The 15,589-nt window shown below is 46.5% G+C and overlaps 1 protein-coding gene across 1 annotated transcript in view; it reads left to right on the forward strand.

Annotated features, from left to right (window-relative positions):
* The first annotated feature begins 501 nt into the window (after positions 1-501).
* Positions 502-15,589, forward strand: part of LAMC1 (laminin subunit gamma 1) — an 81,838-nt gene continuing 66,750 nt past the window's right edge. The window contains exon 1 of the mRNA XM_075616572.1: positions 502-1,380. Coding sequence (XP_075472687.1) covers positions 1,005-1,380 — 376 coding nt within the window. The 5' untranslated portion in view covers positions 502-1,004. The remainder of the gene's footprint in view (positions 1,381-15,589) is intronic.

A 15,589-nucleotide genomic window follows, 5' to 3' on the forward strand; every position in this document is an offset into this window, starting at 1 on the left:
GTATAATCACAGCCTGATTCTGAAATGCCTTGAGTCCCATTGGGAGAAAAGCGCTGTATGAAATAAAGTTATTTATAAATACATTTTTATCCAGTACAATTAAACATTTCTGAGAGCTTCATTTTCTATCATATATATATATATATATTTTTAACTTGGCCTCAGTTGTGTCCTGAGTTTGGTACAAGCTCCTAACCAACCTCCAACAAAAGCACCATGTACAGGGGCACAATCTGTGACCTTTGCATTAGGATATGAATGTAAAAAGGACAGAGACAATGTTGCATGCCTAAGTGCTTTCACATTCTTGCAGTGACTATTGCTTGGTGGGTCTGGACCTTTAACCTCCTCCATTCCTTTCCTCCCAAACATTCCCCCGGAGAGACCCCACTTCCACCGGCACCCACCCACCCTCATTTGCATGCGACTCCCAACTTGCTTTGCGCGGCCAGAGCCCCCGCCCCATGTCCTCGGCCGGCCCCCTCTATCCAGCCCCCTACGGGAGAGAGCAGCAAACCACACGGGCAAACACCCCCCTGCCCAGAGCAACGTCCCGGCAAGCAGCCCCCCCCCCCACCCCACCCTGTGGGAAAGCGGATTGAGAGCCAGTCCCAGGGAAAGTCACTCTCTCTCTCTGCTACAGCAGAGGCCGAAGTCCCGGAGCCAACTTTAACTCCGGATCCAGAGTGGTAGATACGGCATCAAAACCGGATTAAAGGGTGGTACATACAGCACCGAAACTGGATAAAAATTTGGGACACACAGCAGCAAAACCGGATTAAAGGTTGGTACATCCAGCACCGAAACCGGATCCCAGGTGCTGATCAGCAAAGTTTAGATCCCACTTGTAAAACTTTCCTGGTGGATCTCTCCAGATCACCAAACCCCCACAGCAGATCCCCTGGGATATAAAGCCCCCCACCCCCTGTTGGAGTCAGGCTGCAGGAAGCCCACCTCCCCTGCATAGCTAGGTGACTGGAGGGAGACCTCCCGTGTCCCGGAGGATGAGGCCTCCTCCGATGCTGCCGCTCGTGCTGCTGCTGGCAGCCGGGGCAGCCCGGGCCGCCATGGACGAGTGCACGGAGGAGGGCACGGGCCGCCCCCAGCGCTGCATGCCCGAGTTTGTCAACGCGGCTTTCAACGTGACCGTGGTGGCCACCAACACGTGCGGGTCCCCGCCGGAGGAGTACTGCGTGCAGACCGGGGTCACCGGGGTGACCAAGTCCTGCCACCTGTGCGACAGCGCCCAGCCCGCCCTGCAGCACAGCGCCGAGGACCTGACCGACTACAACAACCAGGCGGACACCACCTGGTGGCAGAGCCAGACCATGCTGGCCGGGATCCAGTACCCGGGCACCATCAACCTCACCCTGCACCTAGGTGAGTCCCCAGCATGTCCTAAACCTGTCCCTGTGCTCCTCACTGCACCATTAACTCTGACAGTGCACCTCTGTTATTAGCACCCTGTATTCTGACACTGCAGACCTGTTGGTACTCTGGGATGAGCCCTTTCACCCAGAAATGGGAGCCTGCATCTAGTGCACCCTGGTATCTAGCGCACCCCAAGTGTCGCATTTAACCTGTTGGCGGTTTCGCGGTCTTGTACTGCATTTCTCTCTTTGCTGAACCCGGAAGTCTTGTAATGCACTCAACTCTAGATTAACCCCACCCCCACATCTGCCACTGCACCCCCCAAAAACGTACAATGCGGCCCTGCAATCTGACACGCACCCATCTGCCCATAGCACCTCAACCTGACGCCGCCAGCCCCTAGCACCGCAAAATTTGACATGCACTTGGGTCTGTGCAAACCCCCAAATCTGCCATCTCTGCCTAATTATACTTCCAAATCTGGCATTGTATCGAGCATGTCGGCTCTGTCCATTACATATCCATGATTTGGGGATTTTCACTATTAACTCTCTACATTTCACTCTGTAATCTGGATCTGCACCAGTACTATGTAATGCGGGGACTCTCTAAACCCGATGTGTGGTTTAGAAAGCCCCCCATACCACGTTAAGTATAGGTGACTTAAATGACCGGTTACATCGGATGGGGTGCGATACGTCACATCCCAGATTATTGAAGCCAGGCCTAAAAGAAAACTTTATTCTCTCCACCCATATCTACTGTACAGCATGTCTGTCAAACACACCTTGACATTTCCCAATTCATATTTATCCACTGTACCCCAAAACCTAGCATTGTCTGCACCTTCATTTGCTGTGATGCTCTCTAATCACTGCATCCTTAATTTTGACTGTACAGCTATTCTATGCTCATATTAACTGCACCCCAAAACCTAATATGGCACCTCTACCCTCGGCACCGCGCACCAGTATGCACTGTCGACACAAACAGTCCTTGCACCCCAAATTCTGCCTTTCTGACCACTTTATCCTGACTACTCTTTAGTATTGTTCTAGTGCCTGTGTCAAAATAGGGCAGAAAGAAGCGGTTTACTCTCCCCCCCCCCCCTCAAATAAAGCGGTTGAATGCCTAATGTGGTAAATAGGCTGTGTGACTGAACGCAACATCCGTTTTCTCCTCTTATCCCTGCTTTGATTTCCTCTAACCTTGGCTGGCATATTGTACAGAGTGTGTGTTGGAGTTAGTGAGGTGTGTTTGTAAATCTGTGCTGCATTCCAGGGGGGCTCAACTCCGGTCCTCATGAACCCCCAACAGGTGGGGGTTTAAGGATATATCCCAGCTTCAGTCAAAGACAGAGCCACTGATCGAGCCACCTGTGCTGAAGCTGGGATTTCTTTAAAACCTGACCTATTGGGGGGGGGGGGGGGGTTGATGACTGAAGTTTAGCACCCCTGCTGTATCTCGCCCTGATCTGCTCCTTTTTGTTCCCATTGGAAAGTATTTATGGTTAAAGCATGCAGAAGTACAGAGCTAAACTTGTACTTGCTATTTTTGGAAGCTGAGAAGTTAGGGATATATGTCCTAAAGTTACTGCCTGCTAACTATTATTTCACTTCAGTTAATAACCCTTATAGAAGCTTTGAAATGGAGTTTATAACATTTTCTACTATTCCCCCAATTACTGTAAAACTTTGCTGCTTAATCTGGGCCAAATTCAATTCATTCTGAAGCTCCTTTAAGTGTCTGTTTTATTGTGTACATTGTAAGTGTACATGTCCTGTGGTGTTTGCCCTGGTGCCTCTGCGGTGTGGCTGTTCCATGCCTCCAATTAACTTTTTTTTGTTGCCGGTAGTTGTGTTTCTCCCTTAGGCCCGTAATATAGTGTGTGCGGCCATGCCGCATACTTTTTGTGTGTATGCTGTGAGCGACACTGTGTGTGTTTGTGTGTGTGTGTGTATTGTGTTATAAATACGTTAATAATAAATAAGTTGGTAAGAATAAATAATTAACATTGTCCACCCACCCACACACACCGTCCACCCACACACGTGTGTGTATGTGTGTACATACAGCTCAACCCCGTTATAACGCGATCCGCTACAACACGAATCCACTTATAACGCGATGCAAGCGTGGCTCCCAATTTTCGTATTTATGAATACTTTACAACACGATTATTGGAATCTTAAATACTTTATTGTACAATGCATACAATTGTACGTTATTTCTAACGCGATCCGTTTATAACGCGATGTGGTTCTTTGGACCCCAAGCACAGCGTTATAAGGGGGTTGAGCTGTACATACATTGTAGCGGTGCAAAATCTTTATTTTCCCCATCGTCCCCCCTGTTGGCCGGTTCCACGCTCACGGCCGCACACATGGTCCTATTATAGGAAGGCTGACTAACCACAGCCAACTATAACTGCCGCGTGCACGGCGCAGCAAGCGCGCCCTCAACAGCCCTTTACCGCGATCTCCGGTCTTTTGGGGAGCTATTTTTAGGCGTGGGGGCGTGGCTAAAACGGGTGGGCGGGGCCATGACGTGTGTGTCCGTGTCCCCGGGAAGATGACTGAACCTGTTTCTTAACATATCCCTCCAGAAGCCTGCCCCGAATGCCCCAATTCTTGTGGATGTTATCAACGTAACTAATAAAGACTGCATCCCCTCTCAATACAACACACACGCATATAGACGTTCACGCAAACATGTAGAACTGCATTGAGAAAAGAATCCACCCCCCTGCCAGCGATCTCCCCTCCTCATTGGCCCCCTGCCACACCACGGGACGCGTCGCCGCTCGGGATCACAATCCTATTGTAGCCCCTGCTGGCTGACGCGTCACAGTGCGAAGTGAGCCTGGCAGCGAGGAGGGACTGGGGCTGACACGGGAGGAAGTAAGGAGCTGGTGAGTGGCGCACACGCGCCGCCGGATGCAGCGGGACCCAAGCCTTATCAGGACTTCAAATAGTTCTCTTATCTGGCCAGTTTGGAGAACGTTTAGGATCTTGGATACATTTAAAACCTGAACAAAATACAATATTTCAACATTGTGCAAGCATTTAACGTCTGTACCATATATATTCACATTCCATTAACTTACAAGTAAGTTTGTATGAGAACCGGCACTTAGCTGAATAAGCAACTAGTGTGAAATTAGCAGGAGCAGAGTCCAGAGGCCACACCAAGGGCATGGCCAGTTTAAGAGCCCTTACTTCTGCATGGTGTGGAGTTGGATAATGAGCTGTTAACACCCATTCTCTTTAATGGCATTTAACACATTGTTAACGGTGGAATAATTTGCGTCTCCCCACATTGAACGGGCCAATTATCTTTTAAGTTCCTTTGTAATGTGTTGTAGTCTCATGGTGCACGTCCCGAGGGAAAATTACTTGTGTGCCAAACAAAGCATTGTATTGCCTATGTAAAGGGACCCACAAAGCCATAGTGCATGAGCCCGTCTCTTCATTGGCTGTATGATACCACTACCCACCACACACCACTACCCACCACACACCACTACTACCGCCACATCCACCACACACCACTACCCACCACCACTCATCTAAAAAGCCCCAGGGGCCAGTTAATGTGGTCTCTGGCCGGAAAGCACCTAAGTATACACCTGTGTCATATAATTTGTCACATCACGCTTCCCTCCTGTGATGCGGCAGGATATGTTGATTTAGGGTTTAATAGAACGATTGGCAGTCAATGACCTGCCCCAGCATAAGCTAGAATCATTTTGTACAGAAGCTGACATGTGCAGGGGAATTTCTTTAGTTAATCACAGATCCTGGGAATTAGAAACAGATTGTTCTTCTCTTGGCTACAAAACAATATCCCGTAATAAAAATAAAATGGCTTTACATGGCTGAAATAAAGTTTCCTTTATACAATTATGCGCCTCAATTTCTAAGAACACGCAGTTGGTTACAACTAGCATTTTGTCTTTTAAGTTCTCATGCAGAAACAATAAATCGTGTGTTGCGTGTCAGTAGGCATATTACAGCACGTCAAAGCTCTTATGTAACATTTTAACTCCCTTTTTATTCCCCCCCCCCCCCCCCAGTGCTTTGTAACTCTCAGAGGAAAGTGTTTAGGTTTTGAGTGCCTGCAGATTCAGGGACTTTTGATGGGTAACCATTATATGCCACTACAAACTTGGCATTAGATTAAGATGAATGCCCCCAGGAGGAGGGGAGCAAACATGCCCCAGGATTGTAGTTTTTTTTTCAGTATTGTCTAAACTTTGTGATTTTGTTCCATTTTGAGTACAATATTTGTGCTGTACTGGTCAATTCTGGGTTGAATTTGTTGTCGAGTTTTAGCTTACAATTCTTTGACACTGCCAATTTCTATTCCATATCTGCAGTCTGGTTATCAAGGTTCATTCCTACACACCGATACACCTCTGATGCACTGTGGGTCTGACCTATGTACATTCTGTCACTCACACGCAATCAGCTTCTGCTGTGCAGAGTCCTATGATCTGTAATGTTCATTTCATCATTACTGTGTTGATATCCTGGAAATGAGAGCCGACACTTGTCATAAGGATGTGTATTAATCCATATAATATCTAGCATCATACTGGATGCTATTTTTAAGACGTTTGATTACGATCAGCTCTGAAACGGGACGAAAGGGATTATGAATATTCATTAGGCAATCCCTAAGCCCCGCCCCCAGGTGAGGTATATAAGCTCCAGCGCTAGGAGTGCAGGTACACTCCTCCCCTTGAAGAAGCGCCGGTTTACGGCACGAAACAGCTGTCGGGCAAACCTGGCGACGCGCTGACTGACGTCAGCCAGTTAGGAGCAGCATGCGGTACACAGCACGCCGAAAGTAACAGACAAACGGTTGTATTAATCCAATTATATGCAAATATTTGGCTTCATCACACATCGGTTAAACCATTATAGCATAAAACATATGCAAAGAGAGAGTTAAACCCCTCATATATTAGCCATAACCATATGTTAGTTAGGCTAGGTATATTTATGATGGTTATACCTGTGCATATTAGCACTACATGTACAATATAAGAATTTATCTTGGCTGATACTTACCTTGATTTGCTAGCGACAGGACATCATTTGGATGTATATTTTGTCCTCGAGCAACCAATACATGTGTGATTATACTTACCTTGTTATATAAGCCATATGTTTGAGTACATTTCTTCTGCTTCCCATGTCAGGCATATGTATATGCTAACGATTACAATTTGATATTGGTGACTTAACTAGCCATAGCATACGCGGTATCCGATTACCATTTGAGGACACCTATATACACAATCTGGTGTATACTGTGTATCTAATAAGGCATGCTAGAGGTTTTAATAATATTTTATTTGTGTGTATATAGTTTTTCATATAGAAGAGTTTAAATAAAATGTTATTATTTTTGTATTTACCTCCCTGGTGTCTGCATTGATTATGCAGGATTTTGATACTATAGTATCTAATTATGACTACTAGGCTGAGTGCAATCAAATGGGAATCTTTTTTGTGATCATCTCCTGATCATCCTGTTAATTCTTTGACACTGCCAATTTCTATTCCATATCTGCGATCATTTGCATGTCATTACCCAGAATCCCTGGCTGCAGTGGGAGCACTGTATGCTAAGAGATAATGGGGAAAGACCGGGTTGCCGTCCTGTCTGAGACATGCAAATGCACCACAAGTGATATTTTTAATTACTATTCCATTTAAACAAAGGTCATATCTCGGGCTCATAGCTTTTACTCCTTTGAGACATTTAACAATTGCTTTCTGAGTTTTTGCATAAACACTTTCACGAAGAACTTGCATCTGTTTCCAACTTCATCAGTAAGAGGTGAAAGCGATGATGGATGGTTCTTGTCGACAATTTTTTAATATATATCTGTTAATTTTTAAAACCTAAAACACATGCAATAAACAAAATGTGCATCAAAATGTATAGTAACTTAAATGATAAGATAGATCTTATATTAGTTTCCAGTTGTCGAAGTTGATGGGCCAAGTGCAGGGATCTTCAGCTATTGGCCTGTGAGTGAAATGTTGCCTGTTGAGGGCCTTGTTGTAGCTCTTGGATCCGCTGCTGTCCTGCTAACTTCAAACTCGTTGCAGAGGCAGCAAAGTGCAGGTTCTCACATGGAAACTCACTTGTAAGTTAAGGATATATATATATATATATATATATATATATATATATATATATATATATATATATATATATATATATATATATATATATATAATGGCAGAGCTGGTATAAATGCTTGTAAAATGGTGGAATAGAGTCATTTTCACACACCTGGAATGCCCTTCCCCCTCAATATCTGACTAGCCCCCTCTCTATCCACCTTTTAAGACCCCCCTCAAAACACACCTGCTTAAGGAAGCATACAAGTAGCTCCGTGGCTGATACTTTACACCTCATACATAAAGCTTGGCCCCCTGCAGATGAACTTACTAGAACACCCTCCTACTGTCTCTGTACGTTCTTCCTACCAACCAATTAGATTGTAAGTTCTTCGGCGCAGGGACTCCTCTTCCTAAATGTTACTTTTATGTCTGAAGCACTTTTCCCCTTTGTGTTATTTATATTATTTGTTATTTATAAGATTGTCACATGTATTACTGCAGTGAAGCGCTATGTACATTAATGGTGCTATATAAATAAATAACATACATACATTTTTTTCAGGCTTTAAATGTAAAATGACATTGCAATTAGCTTTTGGCCTTCTACTTTGGGTTGCTAGGTGACTACTCCAAAAATACTGTGACGCACTCAAGACACACACTCACACACTCACACACTCACACCTCACAGTTCCATACTGTTTCCTCGTCTTCTTGGCCCCACCTCCAGGCTCCAGACAGATCCTCCTTAGGCTAGGTCCCCAGTGCCTACGGCGTTGTGCACGACACAGACCAGGTACAGCCCTCTATTGGGCAGGCCCCAGTAGATGTGTGTGTGTGTGTGTGATCGCTCACACATCATGATGGGGCGTCCGCTGGCAGGGAAGACAATAATTTTGTCTTTCCATGCCGCGAGGTGGTCAGCGGGCAGCCACTAGAAGGGCAGATATGCCCCGTCATGGCTGCGCACCCCCATCCCATCGCTCCCCTACAGACCGCGACTTTTATCTGTGCAGGCGCGCGTGTAGCAGTAAACATTGGGGCCGTAGCCTTATTGGCTGAATTACCCAGCAGCAGCCAATCAGGATGGAGGAATCTCCCCAGCCCCTCACGCAACAGCCCTGCTCTCTCCCTGCTCAGGGGCATCCCATGCCACCCCACCCCATAAACCCCATTTCTTATAAAATATTCTGAAACTGTCCCGCTTTCTTGGGCCGAGTCCATGCTGCCGCAGACCGCGTGGAGGCGTCTGCGCGGGGCGTGATCACATTGCCTTAAAGCATTGATTGCGCCCATAGACCACGCGGGCGATAGCAGCAGGGGTCGCGCGTTGCGCAAGAAATCAGTTGAAACTGATTTCTTGGAGTGACGGGCAGGTCACGTGAGCGGTTCGGCCAATGAGGGCGAACTAGCTCCGTGACGCCCCCACGGTGCATTTACCAGGGCCCGAAAACACCCCAGCTTCACGTGGGTGACATCAGTCTGCGCATGCCTCCGTGCGGGCGAAGGCTGTATGGCCCTGGCCTTAGGCTGAGCTTATAGTGTGTGTGTGTGCCCGCGTGGTGTGGCGCTCGCCCGTCGCTCAAGCGTTTTCTGCACTTGCTATTTCAGGTGATGGGGAGATGTGGTGGAGGCTATGACGTCACGAAGCTGGTACGCCGTGATTGGCTGAACCGCTCACGTGGCGCGGCCGTCGCTTGTAAAGACAAAATCTTTGTCTTTTCAAAACGCGGTCGCGCCATTGCTCCTTCGTGCGCGCTCTAGGGGCGGCCTCTAAGGGATCCTGCTATTTTTACTTGTTGCTCGTGCACACACCATCACACGGAGTATAATCGCTGGCGTAAGCACACCATTTTGCTGCCATTTTCCAGAGATGCTGAGTACCAAACACAGGTTTCTAGAGATTTCCATAGGAAAAATAGAAGCCATAGAGATAAAAAATAAAAAAAAACTCCTTCTCCTTTAGGAATTTTTGAAAGAAAAAAAGAATTCTGGTCCTGAAAACAAGGCAGCATTATAACAACAGCTGAGCTGTAAGTGCATTCTGGAGGGGGCTGCTGCTTAAAAATATTATATTACATTGACCACATTTGTAACATTGTTGATGGCTCATGCTTTGTATTCGGTTAAAGTGAAACGTTGAAACTACAAACGTGCATGAGGCTGAGCTCATGGTTGTGGCGTGGGCGTGCGCGCCTGCAGCCAGAGCGATGTGTGCGGCGATGGGGGGTGTGGCGAACGCGTCACGGAGCTGGTTCGCCCTCATTGGCTGAACCAGCTGACGTCACGCGACTGCAGTTCGAAATTTCAGTTGTGGTGGCAAAATGTAGCAGCGTCGATGAGGGCACTTGAGGAACTATGGTAGGGAATCAGGTAAGAGTCTCGGAAGTGCACGCAGACACGAGCGCACACGTAGTGACGCCGCGCGCTTGCGACCTTCGAAGCGTCAAAAAGGGCATTCCACAAAGCACAATGATTTACGACTCTATTTTGACTTGAGCGTTTTTATGTCGTCTCTCTTTTTTTTTTATTTTTTATTATTCACATACCAAGTGAAAATGAAGCACCAGCTCTCCAAGCGATTGGTGGGTTTCAGCAGCACAGCTTGTTCCATAATTATGGCTGAGGTCAGGGAAATGTAATGAGGATGTGCTGTAAGGTATATCATCCGGTCCTGTCAATGCAGCATAAGGGGGGGAAGTTATTGTAGTCTGTGATCCTCGAGTGTGAGCTATTTATTGTCACTTCCTTTCTTTCAGCCCTATGATATAGATATATGTATATTTATTGCAGAGTTAGACATGCACAATGGTAGCAAGCTGAAAACCCAACCCCATCGTTGTAGATTTAATAGAGCCAGCTGGAGAGCTACCAGGAAAGTGACTTCAAATATACAGCAGTAAACAAAAAGGCCCCAATTCCCAGTGGGGGTTCTGTATCACATTTCTTAGGGCACTTCTGTTTGAACCAGTTGTAACTGCACTGCACTGCAGCTCTCACACAGCACATGCAGTGATCCTAAATGTTAACCCCTCAGGCACTGCAGACATGTCACGCATCCCACTCTCCTAGGCAGTAGATGAAATACGCAGGAGACCGTATAAAATTGGTGGTATAGGCACCTTCTTATAGCGTCAGTACCTAGATGGGGTTGCTGCTTAACATGTTTTGGCCACAAGATTGAACTAAATGACCCAGACGAATAAACATATAGAAATAAATCAAGTAATTTGTCATTGTGTGTGTGTGTGTGTGTGTGTATATATGTTGTTTTATACATACATATACTTGATCAACTATAAAAAGTGAACTGAAATATGCATTCATTACATTGTACAAATCTGTCATTTTATAATGGGCAGGAATATATCATTCATTTTTATTTTATTTAAAAAAAAAAAAGGATTTCTATGTTTAACTGGCTGTTGATGGCATCATAATTACTTGGCTAACAGGGAACAAAACAAAAGGACCACTTTACCTGTATATCTGAGAGCTGTGTAGCCAAGAAATGTAGATAAAGATTGTAAAAACAGAAAGAAAACACCAAAGCTTATGTTTACTATGGAAATCTTAAAATTGAGAACATTATTTAAAAATACTTATGATTTATTTTATGATCATTTTTTTCCTTGGCGGGACTGAGGAAGTGTGTGTGTGTGTGTGTGTGTGTGTTATTTTATCTGTGTTTCTCTTATCTGTGCCTGTCTATATTGTGATATGGGAGATACAGGCCTGAGAGAATAGTCTGTGACTTTGTCACCCTGCAGAGTTGGGGGAAGGGAAATGTAGGCCTGTATAAAGGTTGCTGCTATCTCTGTCCCAAGGCCGCTTCCCTTGTCTCTCTCACTCTCTTCCCCCCCCCTCTCTTGAACACCCTACCCTCTGTCTCTCTTGCACGCTCTCTTCCCTCTGTGTTTTTCTCTCTCTCGCGCTCTTTCTCTCTCTCTCTCTCGCGCGTTTTCTCTCTTTCTCTCGCGCTCTTTCTCTCTCTCTCTCGCGCGCTTTCTCTCTTTCTCTCGCACGCTTTCTCTCGCTCGCACGTTTTCTCTCTCCTCTCTCTCGCACGTTTTCTCTCCTCTCTTTCTCTCTCGCACGTTTTCTCTCCTCTTTCTCTCTCGCATGTTTTCTCTCCTCTCTCTCTCGCACGTTTTCTCTCCTCTTTCTCTCTCGCATGTTTTCTCTCCTCTCTCTCTCGCACGTTTTCTCTCCTCTTTCTCTCTCGCACGTTTTCTCTCCTCTTTCTCTCTCGCACGTTTTCTCTCCTCACTTTCTCTCTCGCACGTTTTCTCTCCTCTCTTTCTCTCTCGCACGTTTTCTCTCCTCTCTCTCTCGCACGTTTTCTCTCCTCTCTCTCGCACGTTTTCTCTCCTCTCTTTCTCTCTCGCACGTTTTCTCTCCTCTCTTTCTCTCTCGCACGTTTTCTCTCCTCTCTTTCTCTCTCGCACGTTTTCTCTCCTCTTTCTCTCTCGCACGTTTTCTCTCCTCTTTCTCTCTCGCACGTTTTCTCTCCTCTTTCTCTCTCGCACGTTTTCTCTCCTCTCTTTCTCTCTCGCACGTTTTCTCTCCTCTCTTTCTCTCTCGCACGTTTTCTCTCCTCTCTTTCTCTCTCGCACGTTTTCTCTCCTCTCTTTCTCTCTCGCACGTTTTCTCTCCTCTCTTTCTCTCTCGCACGTTTTCTCTCCTCTCTTTCTCTCTCGCACGTTTTCACTCCTCTCTTTCTCTCTCGCACGTTTTCTCTCTCGCACACTTTCTCTCCCCCTCGGGCCCTACCTTGTGACCAAACCCACAGGCTTCTTCCGGGCCCTACTCAGTGGCATAGGGGAGCCCACCCAGGTGAATGTTGAGCCCAGCTATCGGCAGTGTCTAAATTGACAGGGAGCGCCCCACTCTGCTCTGCCCTACTGTGTTATCAGGGTTGGGGGGGGGGCAGGGGGAGAGATGCTCCATGGACCCAAATCCTCTACAATACTATGTTACTGGTAGAACCAACACTTCTTTCTGATTTATAATTTAGTTTACTTTCAGTTCTCTTGTAACCTTCAGAATGACCTTGCTCGATTTCTAGGCACCAGCATGATCAAAGCGGAAGTGGGGCCCCCTTCACTTCTTTTTCCACCATCGTAATTGTTCCATAATTGATGATTTTATACTAATTAACGGACGCCCATCAGCCAACACTAAAATCTGATCTGCTAACAAATGGCACCTGTACCCTCTTTGCTGCCAGATGGGTTTGTGACATTGCAGGTCGCTCTGGCAGCAAAGCGGTGGAAGTGCTTTCCTGCCGCTGCTTCCCTTACTTCTGTGCAAGTTCAGTCTTGGGAACCCAGGGATGCTTCCTGCCCAGAGCTGGGACAGAGCATCAGAGAGGCTGGGGGTCAGGAGAAGGGAATGTGTGTTGTGGGAGACAGTAGGGAGGAGTCTGGAACACACATGGATATTCTACCCCGGTGTCCACCTCTGATTTGGGCAAGGGAGATGGGGAAGTATTTTCAGACAAAATTGCCTTTTTGTGACATTCCAACGTCTGAGAATCTACAGTCCTTCATTTTAACTCTGGGGGGGGGGGGGGGGGGAGAGAGGAAGAGAGAAGAAGTCTTATACAATGCAGACCCATACCAGGGACAAAGTGACAGAAAACAAAGAGTGTGCTGTTAGCAGTCGCTCTCTAACTTCTGAGGCAGTTTTTCCTTTCGTGTCCCCCGTCCTGTTCTGAGTTGAATTTTCCAGTTTCCCAGAGCTGGGAGGGGGGCAGAAGAAAGGGCTCGTGGGAGGGTTAACCATTATAACATCTGCATATTTTTCCAATTTTCTTTTTGTTGCCTGGAGGGTTTTTCCCTTGCTGCTGGGTTGATACGAGCATTGCTCACACGACCCATAATGTCAGTAACCCCTCCAGTGCTGGTGGGGATGTATACCATGGGGAATGCACATTTATTGGATGCTGCTACTTGGGCTTGGCATGCAGTGCACCGATAACCAACCTTTTCTGTTTTGTAGCAGGAAGTGGTTCTAGAATGGGCAGAGTGATATCTGTACATCTTGGAGCCTAGAGCTGGCTTTGGAACTTGAGTGGAAGCATGACTTTAGTGTGCGGAAGCTGCATGTACTGTCAATCATGGATTCTTTTGAACAGACCCACCTCTGCTCGGAGGCAATTGCAGTAAAGGAATTCCAAAAATCCTAGTGGTCACGTCACAGGGCGATGAATTTTGAGGTGTGTAGTAACTGCTGGCTCTCTGCTCTGCCTCTTGATCTCTTAGCTGTAGTCCTGAGAGTGAGTTGTCAGGGACTGTCGGGGAAGTGCTAGAGTCCAGATTACTTTAAAGCAGCAGTTTATTTATTTGTGGGGGCAGAGGTAGTTTTCTGGCCCTGCTTCCCTCGGAGATGATCTGCAGTCCTCCAACTTCCGACTTCCAGAAATACAACCAGTTTTGTCCAGCGGGCAAGAATTCTTGCCCGTGGGGTCAAGCTCGCACTGGCGGCCAATAGAAAGCTGCAACATCCTCCAGGCGATAACGTTGCACGTCTGTCCACGCGGCCATACTCCAATACCTTAGGACCTGGAGAAGGGTCTCTGGAGGTTGAGGGACCATGGATTACCTCCTTATGACCCCCCCAGTACATTAGAAAAAAGGCAAGTGACTGCTGCTTTTAGAGGCGCTTGGTGTAAACATTGGAATTATCCATAAAGCATCTGTTGGCTAGCAGACGTTGGCTTAGTTTCTCCAGGAAGTGTTGCCCCCGGCCTGGTCTTCTGGTGCTGTAATCATCGGTCAGTTTACAGTTGTTCCTCCCTTGGGGTTCAGATTCTTCCACTATTTGCCTCTGTTATAGTCCAATGATAATGTTTCAGTACAATGTCTGTCTGTTATCCACTCCCCCCCACTTCTAAATATAGTTCAAGAGAAGGGAAGAAGCTTTTCCAGAGCAATATAGTCTGACTCGTATCACAAACGTGGATTACCATATTATTTGGCCATAATGGCAATTTGGCTGTGCAGAGGTTGTCCACTCAAGTATTATTTTCCCTGAACACACTTTGTCTCCCAGGATCACACAAAGTTTGAAGTTAGTCGTCTTTTAGGTATTATTCTTATGGAGACTGTTTTGAGCACCTCCCAATAAAACCTGCTCATGATCCTGATTTGCTTTGTCTTGTTAGATGACACAGACCACCTTACCTGCTGTATGTGTGCAGTGGTGGTCCTCATCGCAACCAAACATAGGGGCACATTCATCACGTTCCAGTAGGGGTTATCTCACCCATTCAAGCATTAACTCTCATTAACTTGAATGGCAGTTCACTGCGGAACTAGAGCGATAGCCCGTACTGACAATTGATGAAAGTTCCCACTAGTGCAGTGGTGGGAAGGTGAGCGGTGGAACGGCTTGTGCAGCATCTCATGTACGTGTGCGATATGCTGTGTGCGCACATGTTTATACCACAAATGCGCAGCGTCTCTACATAAGCACAATTAATGCAAATTCTTTTTTTTTAAATTGTAGAAATGCATTGTTTGTTTTTTTTAAATAAAAATCCTGCTTTTCCCTATGAAAAAAATGGAAGAAATAATCTGATTTATAACCCAATTCCTGTAGTGCCTGGTCAGCAATACGCCAGGGCTAAATACCTCTTGCATACAGTGGAGGCGATGCGGCAGGCGACACGCTGTTGCACAAGGGCTTCCTTCAAACATGAGGGTCTCTGCGGGAAAATGTGTTGTAGGTGGGAGTGCTGATGTCTGTCAGACCCGGCGTCCCCAGGGCTCCAGCCTTGGAATTTGTCTGCCCCCTGAGGGGGTCTTTGTGAGGCGTTCTCACAAAGAGGTGCATTTACATCTGTGCAAGTCGTGACTGGAGCAGGATACAGCACTTCATTTTTTTTTTTAATGGGCCTCTCCGCTGTTAAACACCCCTTTCTTTAATTACTTTTTTTTTGTGTTCCCTCCCCACCCCTTTACCTGATCCTTTTTTCCCCCCCTTTTAATCTCTGCCACCCCCCACTCTTTGTGCTACTTCCTGCTCTGCCTCCCCTGCCTGCCCCCCCTTTCAGAAGTCCCGTGCTTATT

This window comes from Ascaphus truei, chromosome 10 (genome assembly GCF_040206685.1).
Source record: "Ascaphus truei isolate aAscTru1 chromosome 10, aAscTru1.hap1, whole genome shotgun sequence".
Classification (NCBI taxonomy): Eukaryota; Metazoa; Chordata; class Amphibia; order Anura; family Ascaphidae; genus Ascaphus; species Ascaphus truei.